General features: G+C 44.3%; 1 protein-coding gene across 2 annotated transcripts in view; it reads right to left on the bottom strand.

Annotated features, from left to right (window-relative positions):
- Positions 1-3,709: 3,709 nt before the first annotated feature.
- LOC112252412 (FERM domain-containing protein 5) overlaps positions 3,710-15,235 on the bottom strand; it is a 107,103-nt gene continuing 95,577 nt past the window's right edge. The window contains exons 9-15 of one of the 2 annotated variants that reach the window (XM_024423613.2): positions 14,833-14,896; positions 14,492-14,574; positions 12,966-13,040; positions 12,199-12,267; positions 11,959-12,065; positions 8,376-8,725; positions 3,710-8,196 (exon numbers count right to left, since the gene is read on the bottom strand). In XM_024423613.2, coding sequence (XP_024279381.1) covers positions 8,149-8,196; positions 8,376-8,725; positions 11,959-12,065; positions 12,199-12,267; positions 12,966-13,040; positions 14,492-14,574; positions 14,833-14,896 — 796 coding nt within the window. In that variant the 3' untranslated portion in view covers positions 3,710-8,148. Of the gene's footprint in view, positions 8,726-11,958; positions 12,066-12,198; positions 12,268-12,965; positions 13,041-14,491; positions 14,575-14,832; positions 14,897-15,235 lie in introns of both variants that reach the window. The other variant, XM_024423612.2, reaches the window with a different exon arrangement.

Raw genomic sequence — 15,235 nt, 5'->3', positions numbered from 1 at the left:
GATCTGTGCCTCGACACAATCCTGTCTCTGAGCTCTAAGGACAATTCCTTTGACCTCATGGCATGGTTTCTGCTCTGACATGCACTGTCAACTGTGGGACCTTATATAGACAGGTGTGTGCCTTTCCAAAACATGTCCAATCAATTAAATGTACCACAAGTGGACTCCAATCAAGTTGCAGAAACATCTCAAGAATGGCAACAGGATGCACCTGAGCTCAATTTTGAGCCTCATAACAAAGGGTCTGAATACTTATGTAAATAAGTAGTTTCTGTTTTTTTAATAAATTTGCCAAAATGTTTGAATACTTGTTTTCACTTTGTCATTATGGGGTATTGTGTGTAGATTGCTGAGGGTTTTGTTTTTTATTTAATCAATTTTAGAATAAAGCTGTAACGTAACAATGTGAAAAAAGTCAAATGGGTCTGAATACTTTCCCGAAAGCACTGAATATGATTTGTTTAGTGTCGATAATGGAGTGAGTAGGAGTGCTGCTTTCCAGTGGTGGAAAAAGTATCCAATTGTCATACTTGAGTAAAAGGTAGGCCTTAATAGAAAATTACTCAAGTAAGTCAGTCACCTAGTAAAATACTATTTGTGTAAAAGTAAACAAATATTTGGTTTTAAATATACTTCAGTATCAAAAGTAAATGTAATTGCTAAAATATACTTAAGTATCAAAAGTATATAAATCATTTCAAATTCCTTATATTAAGCAAGCCAGATGGCACATTTTTTTTTTACATTTATGGACAGCTAGGGGCACACTCCAACACTCAGACATAGTTTTTACATTAAGTATTTGTGTTTAGTTAGTCCACCAAATCAGAGGCAGTATGGATGACCAGGGATGTTCTCAATATACACTGCTCAAAAAAATAAAGGGAAAACTTAAACAACACAATGTAACTCCAAGTCAATCACACTTCTGTGAAATCAAACTGTCCACTTAGGAAGCAACACTGATTGACAATAAGTTTCACATGCTGTTGTGCAAATGGAATAGACAACAGGTGGAAATTATAGGCAATTAGCAAGACACCCCCAATAAAGGAGTGGTTCTGCAGGTGATAACCACAGACCACTTCTCAGTTCCTATGCTTCCTGGCTGATGTTTTGGTCACTTTTGAATGCTGGTGGTGCTTTCACTCTAGTGGTAGCATGAGACTGAGTCTACAACCCACACAAGTGGCTCAGGAAGTGCAGCTCATCCAGGATGGCACGTCAATGCGAGCTGTGGCAAGAAGGTTTTTCTGTGTCTGTCAGCGTAGTGTCCAGAGCATGGAGGCGCTACCAGGAGACAGGCCAGTACATCAGGAGACGTGGAGGAGGCCGTAGGAGGGCAACAACCCAGCAGCAGGACCGCTACCTCATCCTTTGTGCAAGGAGGAGCAGGAAGAGCAATGCCAGAGCCCTGCAAAATGACCTCCAGCAGGCCACAAATGTGCATGTGTCTGCTCAAATGGTCAGAAACAGACTCCATGAGGGTGGTATGAGGGCCCGACGTCCACAGGTGGGGGTTGTGCTTACAGCCCAACACCGTGCAGGACGTTTGGCATTTGCCAGAGAACACCAAGATAGGCAAATTCGCCACTGGCGCCCTGTGCTCTTCACAGATGAAAGCAGGTTCACACTGAGCACATGTGACAGACGTGACAGTCTGGAGACACCGTGGAGAACGTTCTGCTGCCTGCAACATCCTCCAGCATGACCGGTTTGGCGGTGGGTTAGTCATGGTGTGGGGTGGCATTTATTTGGGGGTCCGCACAGCCCTCCATGTGCTCGCCAGAGGTAGCCTGACTGCCATTAGGTACCGAGATGAGATCCTCAGACCCCTTGTGAGACCATATGCTGGTGCGGTTGGCCCTGGGTTCCTGCTAATGCAAGACAATGCTAGACCTCATGTGGCTGGAGTGTGTCAGTAGTTCCTGCAAGAGGAAGGCATTGATGCTATGGACCGCCAGTTCCCCAGACCTGAATCCAATTGAGCACATCTGGGACATCATGTCTCGCTCCATCCACCAACGCCACGTTGCACCATAGACTGTCCAGGAGTTGGTGGATGCTTTAGTCCAGGTCTGGGAGGAGATACCTCAGGAGACCATCCGCCACCTCATCAGGAGCATGCCCAGGCGTTGTAGGGAGGTCATACAGGCACGTGGAGGCCACACACACTACTGAGCCTCATTTTGACTTGTTTTAAGGACATCAAAGTTGGATCAGCCTGTAGTGTGGTTTTCCACTTTAATTTTGAGTGTGACTCCAAATCCAGACCTCCATGGGTTGATAAATTTGATTTCCATTGATAATTTTTGTGTGATTTTGTTGTCAGCACATTCAACTATGTAAAGAAAAAAGTATTTAATAAGAATATTTAATTCATTCAGATCTAGGATGTGTTATTTTAGTGTTCCCTTTATTTTTTTGAGCAGTGTATATAAAATCCTGCTGAATTAACCAAAATTAAATACTAAGATGTTGCTCAGTCATATTTGTGCCCTGCTGTTTGAGTGGTTGGTTTCTGTCAACGCTGTCTGAACCTCTTTGCAGCTGAGGAGCAGTTGGCTGACACCACTGGAAGCTCTACTATGGCATAGATAGACATGACGCGAGGCCGCAGAGACCAAGAGAAAGACACTGGGTCATCCAGTTATTTCAACAGTAACAGCAGAGAAGGCCCCTGCGTTCTAGAAATTCAAAAAGTTGAAAGGTTTCGTGTTATGTCTCAAAAGTGCTTCTACACCTGAATTGCTTGCTGTTTGGGGTTTTAGGCTGGGTTTCTGTACAGCACTTTGAGATATCAGCTGATGTAAGAAGGGCTTATAAATACTTATAAATATAAATACATTTGATTTGAAAAGTCTTATGAGGTTATATTTAAGTGTACATTTTCCCATTGAAAACAATTTCTGTGTACTCCTGTCTCTCGTGGTGTAGGGGTTACAGCAGCAACGGGTCGTGGGCAGGGTCTAACTCCAGAGGTGAATCTAAAGGCCGGTGCTCAGCAGGAAGGGGTTCAGCAGGACAAGGCTCAAGGCCAGCAGCAGCAGCCCCAGTGGGACGGAGCCCCAGCTTCATGGTCCTCCCCACACCACAGACCAACAGCTGGCCATTCCTCAAACCAGTCTTTTCTGCACTGTAGGTGTATACCTGGAGTCCAATAGAGGGACTTTGTGGAATAGCAAAAAAATCGTAGTCATAGGCAACAGTACAGCATTCAAGACTGACTCATTTTGTTTACAATTTACTGTAAATTATTTACTTGTTACATTTTAACAGTTTTTGCACAATGTGTAGTTTTGTACAGCGTTATCTGTCTTCCAGTCTGTCGATATTTATCATTGTTTCTTTAACAGTATTTCTTAGTTTTATCCTTTCAGCTGTGAAGGTTTCCACTTTTAATTAAGGCTCCTGAAAATATGATTTCTAAATGGGATATTGCTCACCTGCTTTCACCTGAACAAAGCTCATTTGAGAGATTGTGTTGATTTTTTATTGTCTTGAACACCTACTTTGAATACTGTACTTACTGCCATTTACCCCAAAAACATGCAATATGAAGACGTCAGTATAGTATGAACTTTCAGAAAATCTATCAGAGACATACTGTTTTAATGGAAAGATTATACAAAAATGTGGACATTTTAATTGCCTTGATGGGAATGTGCAGTGAAAAGCCATAAACCACAAGAATCCACTTTACATTTTTATCCAATGTTTATTTCAAGTTTGAGTAGTTTAATGGCACCAGTTACAAGGGACTATCAGAGAGAAACAATATTTTATACTGTGTTGTACAGAAGGTTTCCTACCGTACAAACATGGGTTCGGAATGGATGAGACTGAACAAGGACTGGATTTGGCACATACATTTGTATATATTTGTATATTCATATATTACGTAAATAAACAGCAACCTTCAGTCCTGACTTGGAAAGATGCAGAATACATAAGACATGCCGACAGACACTGGTATGCATATACACTTATTTACATGTATATGCATGGCTGTGTGAGCGTCTATTTGCTTGGGAGCTGGTGAAGGGGTAGAAGCATATTACAAGGTGACAATAGTATGACTGATTTTATTAACTCCCTCAGCTGCTCTGTCTGTCCTCTACTTGTTAAGTAGTATTACTGTGAGAGTAAAGGGGACCTTCAGGAAAAGACCACTCAATGCCATTTACCTTGTATGCAGTCAAACTAGCATATTCTTTTTCAAGCTGTCCTTTTTGCTTGGCTACTGTTTACTCTTCATGTCACTGGCAAACAGCCATCATATGTAGAATATCTTGCACCTCCTTTTATCAGAAAAATAGCCAGTAAAAGTGATCTATTAGCCTGTGGTTCCCAGTTCAGACTTTATGGGTATGGCCAGTGTATTGACTTTTGAAATGAATTTAGCTAATCTAACTGATGTTCAATAACTAATGTAGTTTGTCCTATAGAACTTAACTGCAGAATGATTGCCAACATACTGCATGTAAACCATAGCAGATGTCCAAAGATAACATCAGAACAATTCCATACTGTTTAACACACTACCAGCAAGAGTCTGAAACACCTACCAGACAAACAAGTACTACAGCCAGTTCCCAATAGAGATCAGTCAAATAAAATCATTTAAACATCTCCAGACGAAAGGTACTGTATAGTTTCAAGGTTTTTCAAAGGCAACATACCTGTACAGACAGATACAGGTGGAGACAACTAGAGAACTTTCCCCCAGACACACAGATGACTCACGCTGCCATAAGTGCTGACCATAAACATGACATGGGATCAGTAACCTCCACCCTATATTAACACAACATCTACAGGATGAGACGTCAAAGCTACACAGCAAGAAGTGTTTTCCCTTTGAGTCTGTGAGATGAAAGGGTCGTCCATACTTTATGAGGAGGATGCACTGAATATATGTCTATGTCCATTCACTCATATGCCCCTTTTGTAAAATGCAGAGCTGTTAGGTACTAAAGATTCCAGGCACAGGGAAAGACACCTCAGTCACACTGAAGTACTGTTGAACAAAACTCTGCAGGCTAACATCCCAACAAGAGCACTAACAATGAAAGAAACACTATAAAATGTGGTAAATACTAAGAATAATGATAACTGTATTTGTCTTCACATTATTACTGTTTTTATTTAAAAAGAAGGAAAAGGAGCGTACCATGAGCACTTGTTGGTTTTGTAGATACAGCGACAGTAGACCGATTTTTTTGACACTGCAAAAACCAACAGCACAATGTCCAGTGTAAGACTTCTGTTTACATTTCTATGTCCATTTGCTCTTACAGTTTGACTGATTATTGCTCATTGAATGATGCTGCCTTAATTGGTGCATGCTTGGAAAGACCATTGAAGCTACATAATGCTAATGCATACGAACGTAGACCATCAATTGACATCTCCTTCCTTTTTGCTCTTCCAGTTCCCTGACCTTTAAGAAGTAACACTAACATACTCTGCCTACAGTCCTGTTGACCTTTACAGTATTTAGCTTTAGGCAAGTAATAAATAGGAAATATGAATGCATAAAACAATGAAACAGTACCGTTATCTTGCATATCGGATCTACACTCCCCATCCAGGTACAGACAAAGTCGTCCTTCATCCTTGTATCTGTTGTTCATTGGAAGTGCATGCATGGTATACGAGCATAGAGAGCATGCATATTTCACTCAGGAATTTCTGCCTTTATACGGTATATAACAGTTGCTGCACCAGATTTGCTACTAAGGGCTGCTTTTACCACCCCTGTGCCATAAACATGGATATTTATCACCACAGATGTCTGGGCTCCACCCGGTTGATTGAGGGTTAAGAACTGAAATGGCTATGAATACAGTAGAAACCCATCCATAGCACTACAGTATGCTGTAGTGTCTTCATTGCTGGGTCTACCTCAACTAGGAGGGTGCTGTTGGGAGACAGACTACACTTAGGGCCAGGGGCTACAGTGCTCTGGTTACATGGGCCTAGGCTAGGTTCCCCAGGGAAGAGCAGGCAGCAGCACCGCTGGGGGATCAGAGCATGGATCAGCTGTGTGGAGGTCATGGTGTTAAATAACAGGCCAAAACAGGCATGGCTGTACTGCCAATTGAATCACAGGCACCAAGTGCTCACATATGCATTCCCCTTTCACTATACTTGTACCGGCCACTTTCATGTGAGGCTGGTCACTCACCAGTTCCTCATTGCTCACCTCTTCTGACGTCCCTTGTACCTCTTTCTCACTCAATCTCTTTCTTTCCAAACTCTCTTACTTATCACTCTCTTTTATTCTCCCTTTTCAAAAATAAGACCATATTTTTCTCAGTCAACACTTCACATTATCATCTTGAAGTTTGTCACATACAGACACACAAACGCACTCACACCTGCACCAGGTACAGTAGAGGGGGTAGACAAAAACACAAAAACAGATTTTACCCAGAATCCAGCAGCCATGACAGCAGAATTATTGCTCCTTTGAGCTATGAGGCAGAAGAGTCTGCACAGTCACCTCTCAAACTTTGGAAAACTATTGACTATCTGCATTTGTTGTGACGTTTACAGGCGTGTCTTTGGACTGACTATGCTTTTTCTGTTGGTATTGTAGTCCCGTCTACTTTCCAGAATATGTATTGTTCCTCCACCATCTGTTGTGCCTTCCTGGCCCAGAGTGGGCATTGGAAATAGTTGTATTGACTTCTAAAAAGTGTGCATACAGTGACTGATGCTTCATTGCTGGTGGAGTGAGAGAGATGTGATCTGTGGGGAGTCAGTGGATCTGGATAAAATACCTGTTTCTGAGTTAAACCTCCCTTCCAATATGTCCATAAATTCTAGACCTCACTTGAAACACAGCGCTAAAAAAATGTTTCATTTCATCTTCAATAACAAAATAACATTTCAGTTCTGTTAAAATATACATGGAAAAACTGTCAATATATTAGGAAACAAACGACTTTGTACAAAAAGTACATCAGTGTCATTCTTATGCTAACAATTAATTATAGTGTGATATACACAAACTTAAGAGCAAGGTTGATATGTAACTAAAATAAACTATAAATTCTTTATACAAAGAAATCATTACATTTCATCAGATCTTAACATAATAAAGAAATGTAGACACAACTAAATTAAGAAATATGACAAAACAAATGCACTCATTCAAAAGTACTGAAGTATTTAACCATAGGAGTATTGCACATCTACCTAGACTGGTCCTATTGGTGCTAGTGAGTGTTTCTATGAGGTTGATCATCAACACTTCTAACTACTGACACAATGGGGTCACAAAACACCATGGTTACTGGTTTATTTAACTGTATCCTTTATAAAACTTCACAGTTTCTACTTTAAACACATACAGTAGTTGCATTTCCACTCAATTATAACTTTAAAACAATCCGCCAAATTCAAAATGGTCTTCATGTCATCTACTTTTTTCTTCATAAAAGGCATTTGGTAATCATCCTGACTTACTCAATTTCAATCACTTGCACTTTGACAGACAGACACAATGCACATTGCTCCAATTTCCCTCACACAAGGTGTTCTGATCAATGGCCACCCAATGAAAACCATTAAAGATGTATTGATTGGGATGGATGTTTTCAAACCTGTATCTAGCTCACTTCGTTCTGAACCATTTCAATGACTTAGTGGCTTTCCTGATATCCTTGCATCACATTCCTCCCATATGCAAATGTTTTATGTTCCAAACAATAAATAGTAAATGAAGGCAACTTTCATTCGTTGCAACAAAATGTCTACTTCCTAAAAAGTAACGTTCTAAAATACTTCAGTTCTTTGATTTCAGTTTAATATTTTTTTGTTTATATTTTTTGAAAAAATAAAATACCTGAAATGACCTGAAAATAAAATAAAATGCAAAAATGTCTTCTGGCTTTGTAAAAAAGAAACTAACGTAAAGGGAAAAAGGGGGGAGTAACTCAAAATGGAGGGAGAGAGAGAGAAACTCCTGGCACAGTGATTCCAGGAGTGGTCCGAGGTGTATGTCAGCGGGAGTATCATGAGAGAAGCTGGGTTCATGGTTGGGACGGGGCTGCCCTCCATCTCTCCGGAGCCTTAATCGTCTTCTCAAACCCCCGAATGGGCTTACGCACTCTACGGCCTCATGCTCTCTCTCATTTGTTAATGAGCAAACTGCCCGCCCAGCGGAGCTTGCAGGCAAACCACCGCCTGAGGGGACAAAAGTATTCGTAATGGAACTGCTCAAATTCGGGGGTCTGGCGGATATCACGTAAAAATGCAACGTCAAGGTCGGATTCGGTGAGGACGATGAGGAGGAGGAGCAAGACAAAGAGGAGTCCAATGGTCACAAGGAGCAAACGGAGGACACTTAAAACAAACTTATTCACCTGTTCCACTTCGCTGAGCGACGAGGCCCCCCCTGCACCCTCTACCGCCGCTCTACTGTCTGTCAAGTCGCCTGCTTCCCCCACAGAGGGGGTGCCCGCCTCCGACTCCTTCTCCTCCTCGATGCTGCAGGGAGCTCCATTGACCTGGCGTGCCACGGCCAACTCCAGGCTGTGCTCTGCCACGGGGGTGGGCAGCACACTGTCAGAGGGGCTGTAGGCCTCGTCAGAGATCACTGCCGAGCCCTCGCTGGCGTTCGTGGCCAGGCTGCGGGAGCGCGGCATGAAGGAGTCCCCATGGGACACAGAGCGCACAGGCGTAGAGTGGGCACTGTCACGCAACGACTCCAGACCTGTCAGGGCAGGGGGGCGGGTGAGGCGGGTGAGGAGGGTGAGGGAAGAGAGGGAGGGAGAGAGAGAAACAGAAACACTCTCAGGAGAAATAAAAACATACCAGTACAGTTGTATCTAGAGACTATCTAGTGTTCACACGGGTATCTACAGTTGTATCTAGAGACTATCTAGTGTTCACACGGGTACAGCAGGTATAGAGGAGTTCATAAATGGGGTGTAAAGAGGTCTGTTAATGGCAGGAGACACTCAGGCTCCAGTCAGACCAGTCTGAGAAGGGAAACCTGATCATAGATCCCCAGAGTGAGAGGGGGTTTCCAGTACACACAACACTGCAGTCCCAATGTCTAATAAGAGATAGCTTCAATCCTGTGAGAGCATATCAGTGTGTTTATACAGTAACATAATGCAATCTGTTTGCTTTAATGGTGGATCAACTGAACATGAGTCTGGACTGGATCATTGATCTAGATGAAGGTCTGATGAGTGGGCAATGTCCAGTGACATACAGATAGCTCAGCAAACACATGCTGCATTCTATTTAGCAGCTCGTTCATTAGTCCCACAGCACTCTGAGCCCTCCCAGGTCTAAACCTTGAAGGTCACGGTGGGTGTGCGTTTTATCTTTCAGTCAGAAGCTAATATAGGCCGATGTACTGTATATGGACTCTTGATGGGCCTTCAAGTCAAAGTCCAGGACGATAATAACACACACTAAGTATTGCTCATTTCAACCTACTAACAGGGAGTTATAATTACCACAAAATGTGAAGTAAACAGGCCTATGCAATAACGGGGAGAATATCATAATACACAAGATAGTTATACATATAAATATTTCAAGTAATGTCCCATGTCAATTGAATTCCCTTTGCTCTCATTTTCAACTGTCATGATTTCGTAAATAGCTACTGACACAGTATTGGTCTCTGGGGTAGCCTACAGGGAGCTTTTGGATGCATTAAAGGTTGCTAGCTCATTGGTGATCACATGCTTACCTTGTAAAACGCAAAAGCAGCATTTTTGAATATAACTAAAGGACATGCAAACAAAAGTATCTCGATATTCTCTTCATAAGAGCTGAAGGATAGACGTCACTGCGGGTGAGAAAGAGTTGAGCTTTGCACTGACTGTTCCATTCCTCAGACAGCCACCGCAATATTACACCTTCATAGAGGCAGAGGGATTAACATATCTCCTGAAGATGAGGCGTATGTCAATGCTCATATGTGTGCTTTTCATCCACAGGCAAAAAAAAATCCTTGGGAAGGAATTAGAAAATCGAGACGAAGCCAGCTCTGTTAAACCATGCTGACTGCTGAGATTCTGTCAAGGCAAAAGCAGGATGCTTCTGAAGTAGGTGGCAGTGAGAGGCCATCTTTACTCATTTACTCACTCCTTCAGTACATCCTAGGATATGCTTGGTTACAGGGCAGATTGCCAAATGCAACCTACAAACAATTGACTGCAACAATATATTTTGCCAAGGACATCAAAATCCTTGAAAGGCCAAGATATAATTCGAAATATATTGAATTCAAAATCAAATCATAACTTCACAAATCAACAACAAACCAGGATCAGCTCATTAGTTTGTACCTCAACCATCACAACCAGAATAATGAGACCCATAAACTCAAGACTTCGTCGAAACCAACAAAAAGGATAAATTAACCAACATCTCAAAGAAAAATAGACCAAAAGACACTCCATTCACAAAGGACCACCAAGGACCATATGATCCGTCCGCCATCAACAGCATCAAATGCATGGTGCCATTTCCATTTGGTCAACATTGATGTGGTGGGAGTGATTTAACACAGAGAGAGCTGGTAACTGTGTAACACACACTCCATGATGGTGCTGATGAGGTTACCTGTAGGGGTGCTGGACTGGGGCCGGCTGTCAGGCAGAGGGGTGCCAGGCAGGATGGGGGGAGGCAGAGGGGAGAGGCTGTCAGGCTCCTGCCCAGTCAGGGAGGGGTAGAGGGGCAGGACGCCCAGGGCCTTTCCCAGCATCCGGGGTCCCAGGCTCAGCACGCGCACCTTCACATCTCGGTAGCAGTGGTTGATCATCCGCAGGTGGACGTTCACCCGGGTGGTGATGCGGATCAGACACTTTACCATGGTGGCGTCTTCTAGAGCTCAAAGCATGTGTGTCTTTGTACAGTCCTGGTGGTCCCTGTCCCAGAGCTCTGGTGGTCTCGCTATATGTGTTAGACCGATGGCTGCTGTCTTGGCTGGCAGTATGAGGGCTAGCGAGAGCCACTGTCCTGCTCTAGCAGTGTTCAAACGGCCAGCGCTGGCCCTGTTCAGGCCCCACCCAGGGCAGTGACATACATGGAGAGAAAGGCCCTGGCTATTTTCAGCAGAGGTATTAATACAACTGTAAGACAGCCAGTCAGCACAGGCAGGGGGTTATGGGTGATGGGTGAGCACTTCTCATATCTCTCTGAGACATGCAGCATCAGACCCTCTCACTCATTGCAGCAGCCTAGAGTCAGACCTGCGTATAGCCAGGTGTACATACTGGGAGGCAGGCAGGGACTCAGCTGTGACAAGGACAGGTACCAGTGACCTTCAGTCATGCTGCTCCTGTTCACCCAAGCCAATGCTGCAGTGTCAGCCTGCAAGGTTAGCCTCAGGGACAGAGGCAGGTCAGATCACTGTGTGCGAGAGGAGGAGCAGGCCCACCTGCAGGCTCAGAGCCCAAGCCCCAGGGCAGATGGACTGACTGATGGCTGCACCAACTGCCTTCGTACTGGCACTGTACCCCTCACTCTCACACACACGCCCAGCGCTGAGAGCTGGCACTGAAATAGAGCAGCCTGAGTGACACACACACATGCGACTTAGCCCTCCACTCCCACAAGCTGGGACATGATCAAGCTCAGGTTACAGTGTGTGTATATGCGTGTGTGTTCTGGGGAGGGGGATAACAAGCTCCCAAATAGCAAAATAGCAAGAACCTGATCCATTTAAAACTCTTTGGATTTAACACCCTCCCCTCTATTATTGCTCCATTGAATTATCCACAGACGACTTTTAAAACCACAGATCCAAACTAATGCATTGCGACACATTCCCACAACTCTCCAGTCTACCCTACGTGTTCATTTTGCTACAGAAAACTGACAGAGCTGTGTCCCTACTGTCCACATTCCTGAGGGGTGTGTTATTGAGTGCCAGGTTTGACTGAGGGCACTAGTGTGTCAAGGGTCAGGTCAAACTCTTACCCTCCATGATGGATATGTGGACAGCTCTCCGGCGGGTGCGTGGAACACTGGTGAGGCGCGGGCCATGAGTTATGGACGGACAGCTTCTACTGGGAACCAGGCCAGCCCTGTGGAGACACACAACATGCACATGTCCACACAAACACACATATGGAGGCACACATGCACACACACCCCATATTTGTAATCTGAGATGATACAGTGTCCACATTGACATCGAGTGGATAGCATGGATATTACCTGTGTATTTCTGGAGGCTCTCGTTTGATTTTGGCACTCTGCTCCATCACTTCTTTCGCTACTCGTCCACTACAATAGAGCACAATAATTGAGCTCAGACACACACACACACACACACACACACACACACACACACACACACACACACACACACACACACACACACACACACACACACACACACACACACACACACACACACACACACACACACACACACACACACACACGACCCCAGACTCCCTGGTGCCACACAGTACACTGACAGCAGTTCAGTGAGAAGCATCAGTACAGTACATGGGAACTGAGATTAGATTAACCTGGTGAACCCACTCTCTTACCCAATCACTGTCTGAAGACAATACTGCAATATCAAAAAGATAACCAAAGGTTGAAACACAAACTCAACCGTTCATCATAACACACTGGACTCACCAGTAATCATTTGAAACCATTTGAACATTTAGATTTGTAGTTCATATTGTGGTGAAACACAATAACTATAAAACAGGTGAAACACAATAAGTCTAAAACCTTTAAAAGGTTTCACATGCCCAGTTATCTTTCCCACCCCTTGCCCTTTGGTGTTCACAGATATGAAAAGAATGAAATGGAACCTGCAACTAAAACACTGTCCCGTCTGTGTCCTCTAGCCTACTGTGTGAGGTGTCAGGCTCAGGTAATGGTCCCCTCCTAAGGGACAAGCTCTACAGAACAGCTGTGGGCTCTCTGCTGTGCCCTCTATTCACTGTCATAATTGGCTATACCTGTAGCGGAAACGACTCCCCTTGAAGAACAGGTTGCTGCTGGACACTGTCCGCACCTGACTCGACTTCTCCAGCCTGATGAAGGGGCAAAAGAAGGGAAGAGGAAAGAAAGGAAAGAGGGGTGAACTTTTGGAGCTGTTAAATACTTTACTCTTTACATTGTAAGGAGTCTGTGGACTGATCCTATTCTCCCTCCTACAGCATCACAGCCTATTCTCACTTTGCTGTTCTCACTTTTAGTACATACAATGGGCTTCTTTATTTCCAGCCTTCTTATATGATATCTGGTTCTCTAAGCCCAGGTTGGACTGGAAACCAACACCCTGACTGTCATGTATTATGGCCTAGTGCCTAGTCCTCCTGGGAGATGTGTGCATGCAGTATACTATATGTAAGACATAGCTTAGTTATAACTATGGGAAAATTACATAAAAGATCATGGTGACCTGAATTATAAATGTGTGTATGTGTGGTGTGTGCCTGATGTGCATGTGTCTGTTTCTGTGGGATGTAGCCCTCATAGACAGATGGCTTTCATTACAGCAGTATGAAACTCTGTGCCAATGAGCCAGGCGTCCCTGAAAATCCACCAGTCCCCACTGAGATATACAGCCCTATAGCTGGAAATCTCATCATACTAATTCCATTTCGCTGGGTGCTGTGAGCTGCCCTACGTTTGCCCTTTCCTCCCCCTTTCTCTCTTCTCCCTCCCCTTCCCCTGTGTCCTTATATCACCTGAGCACTCTCTCAGCCCACACGCTCCTTAGCATCATTCCCTGTCACCCTCATCCATTACAACACTCTCTCAGCCCACACGCTCCTTAGCATCATTCCCTGTCACCCTCATCCATTACAACACTCTCTCAGCCCACACGCTCCTTAGCATCATTCCCTGTCACCCTCATCCATTACAACACTCTCTCAGCCCACACGCTCCTTAGCATCATTCCCTGTCACCCTCATCCATTACAACACTCTCTCAGCCCACACGCTCCTTAGCATCGTTCCCTGTCACCCTCATCCATTACAACACTCTCTCAGCCCACACGCTCCTTAGCATCATTCCCTGTCACCCTCATCCATTACAACACTCTCTCAGCCCACACGCTCCTTAGCATCGTTCCCTGTCACCCTCATCCATTACAACACTCTCTCAGCCCACACGCTCCTTAGCATCGTTCCCTGTCACCCTCATCCATTACAACACTCTCTCCAGTCATTGTGTTGATGTGCTGCAGGGGGTGGGGGTATTTTAACTCCTCCCAGAGGTGGTGGGTAGAGGACATACAATCAGTCATGGCTGAGACGGAAGGAGTAGCAGTGGGGTGTTTCTCTGGAGGAGCAGTGGGGTGTTCACTGCCTCACTCCAGTGCACACTCACTCACAGTAGGTCACCGTTGCCACGTGTCTCATCCCCTCTCTGAGAAGGAGACTTCAGGGTGAGAGGAGAGCCCCCTTTCGACCACTCTCACAGATACACTGGAGTACAGTGTGTAGCTACGGACTAGAGGAAGAACAACACTTACTTGTAGAAGGCTTGGTTCTCCACTCCACATTTCCACAGGTGCTTGCAGGCCTCTGGTGTTGGTGCAAAGTATGTCAAGATGATCTTTTTGTCCTGCACATTAGAAATAAATGTGCAGGAAAATAAAACAAACTGACAGTTTATCTCAGAGTTTCAAGAGTCAAGAGCCATTACTGTAACTGCCGCTGTTGATGGAACACACTGGTCTGTGGTAATGACTAGATCATGGTGTCTCCAAGCTCTGTTGTCAGAGTATAATGGCCATAAAACAGTAACAGTATGTTGCTGCGCTGCTCTCTCTGCTTGACTCCCCCAACACACAACAATAATTCATGCTCTCACCTCCTTCTGATTTGCATATATATGGAATATCTTTCCCTCGAACTTCAGTTTAGTCACCTCATTCCTGCCCACAAGGAAAGGGGATAGTTACACACACATCCGGCTGCACTGAGAGGCTCTTTACAATGTCCTCACAACCACTAACAGAACACACAAAAAGCTCCGTGTTTGTCTGACAGAACACATTTCTGATCATTTCCCAGGCAAACTGGGGACATGGGATGGGTAAAACCAACAAAGCAGCCATAAATATTGTAACATGTTGTAACATTCACATTGTCTACTTGGCCAGAATTAGTAAGTATTACAGACATACGGTACTGAATTAGGCGGTGGGATTTCTATATCTAACCCATATTGAACTATTACAGTACCCAATATAGTGGGTTACTGGCCTAAAGAG

This window comes from Oncorhynchus tshawytscha, linkage group LG06 (genome assembly GCF_018296145.1).
Source record: "Oncorhynchus tshawytscha isolate Ot180627B linkage group LG06, Otsh_v2.0, whole genome shotgun sequence".
Taxonomy (NCBI): Eukaryota; Metazoa; Chordata; class Actinopteri; order Salmoniformes; family Salmonidae; genus Oncorhynchus; species Oncorhynchus tshawytscha.
The sequence above is the reverse complement of the archived record's forward strand: the minus strand, read 5'-3'. Positions and strand labels throughout refer to the sequence as shown.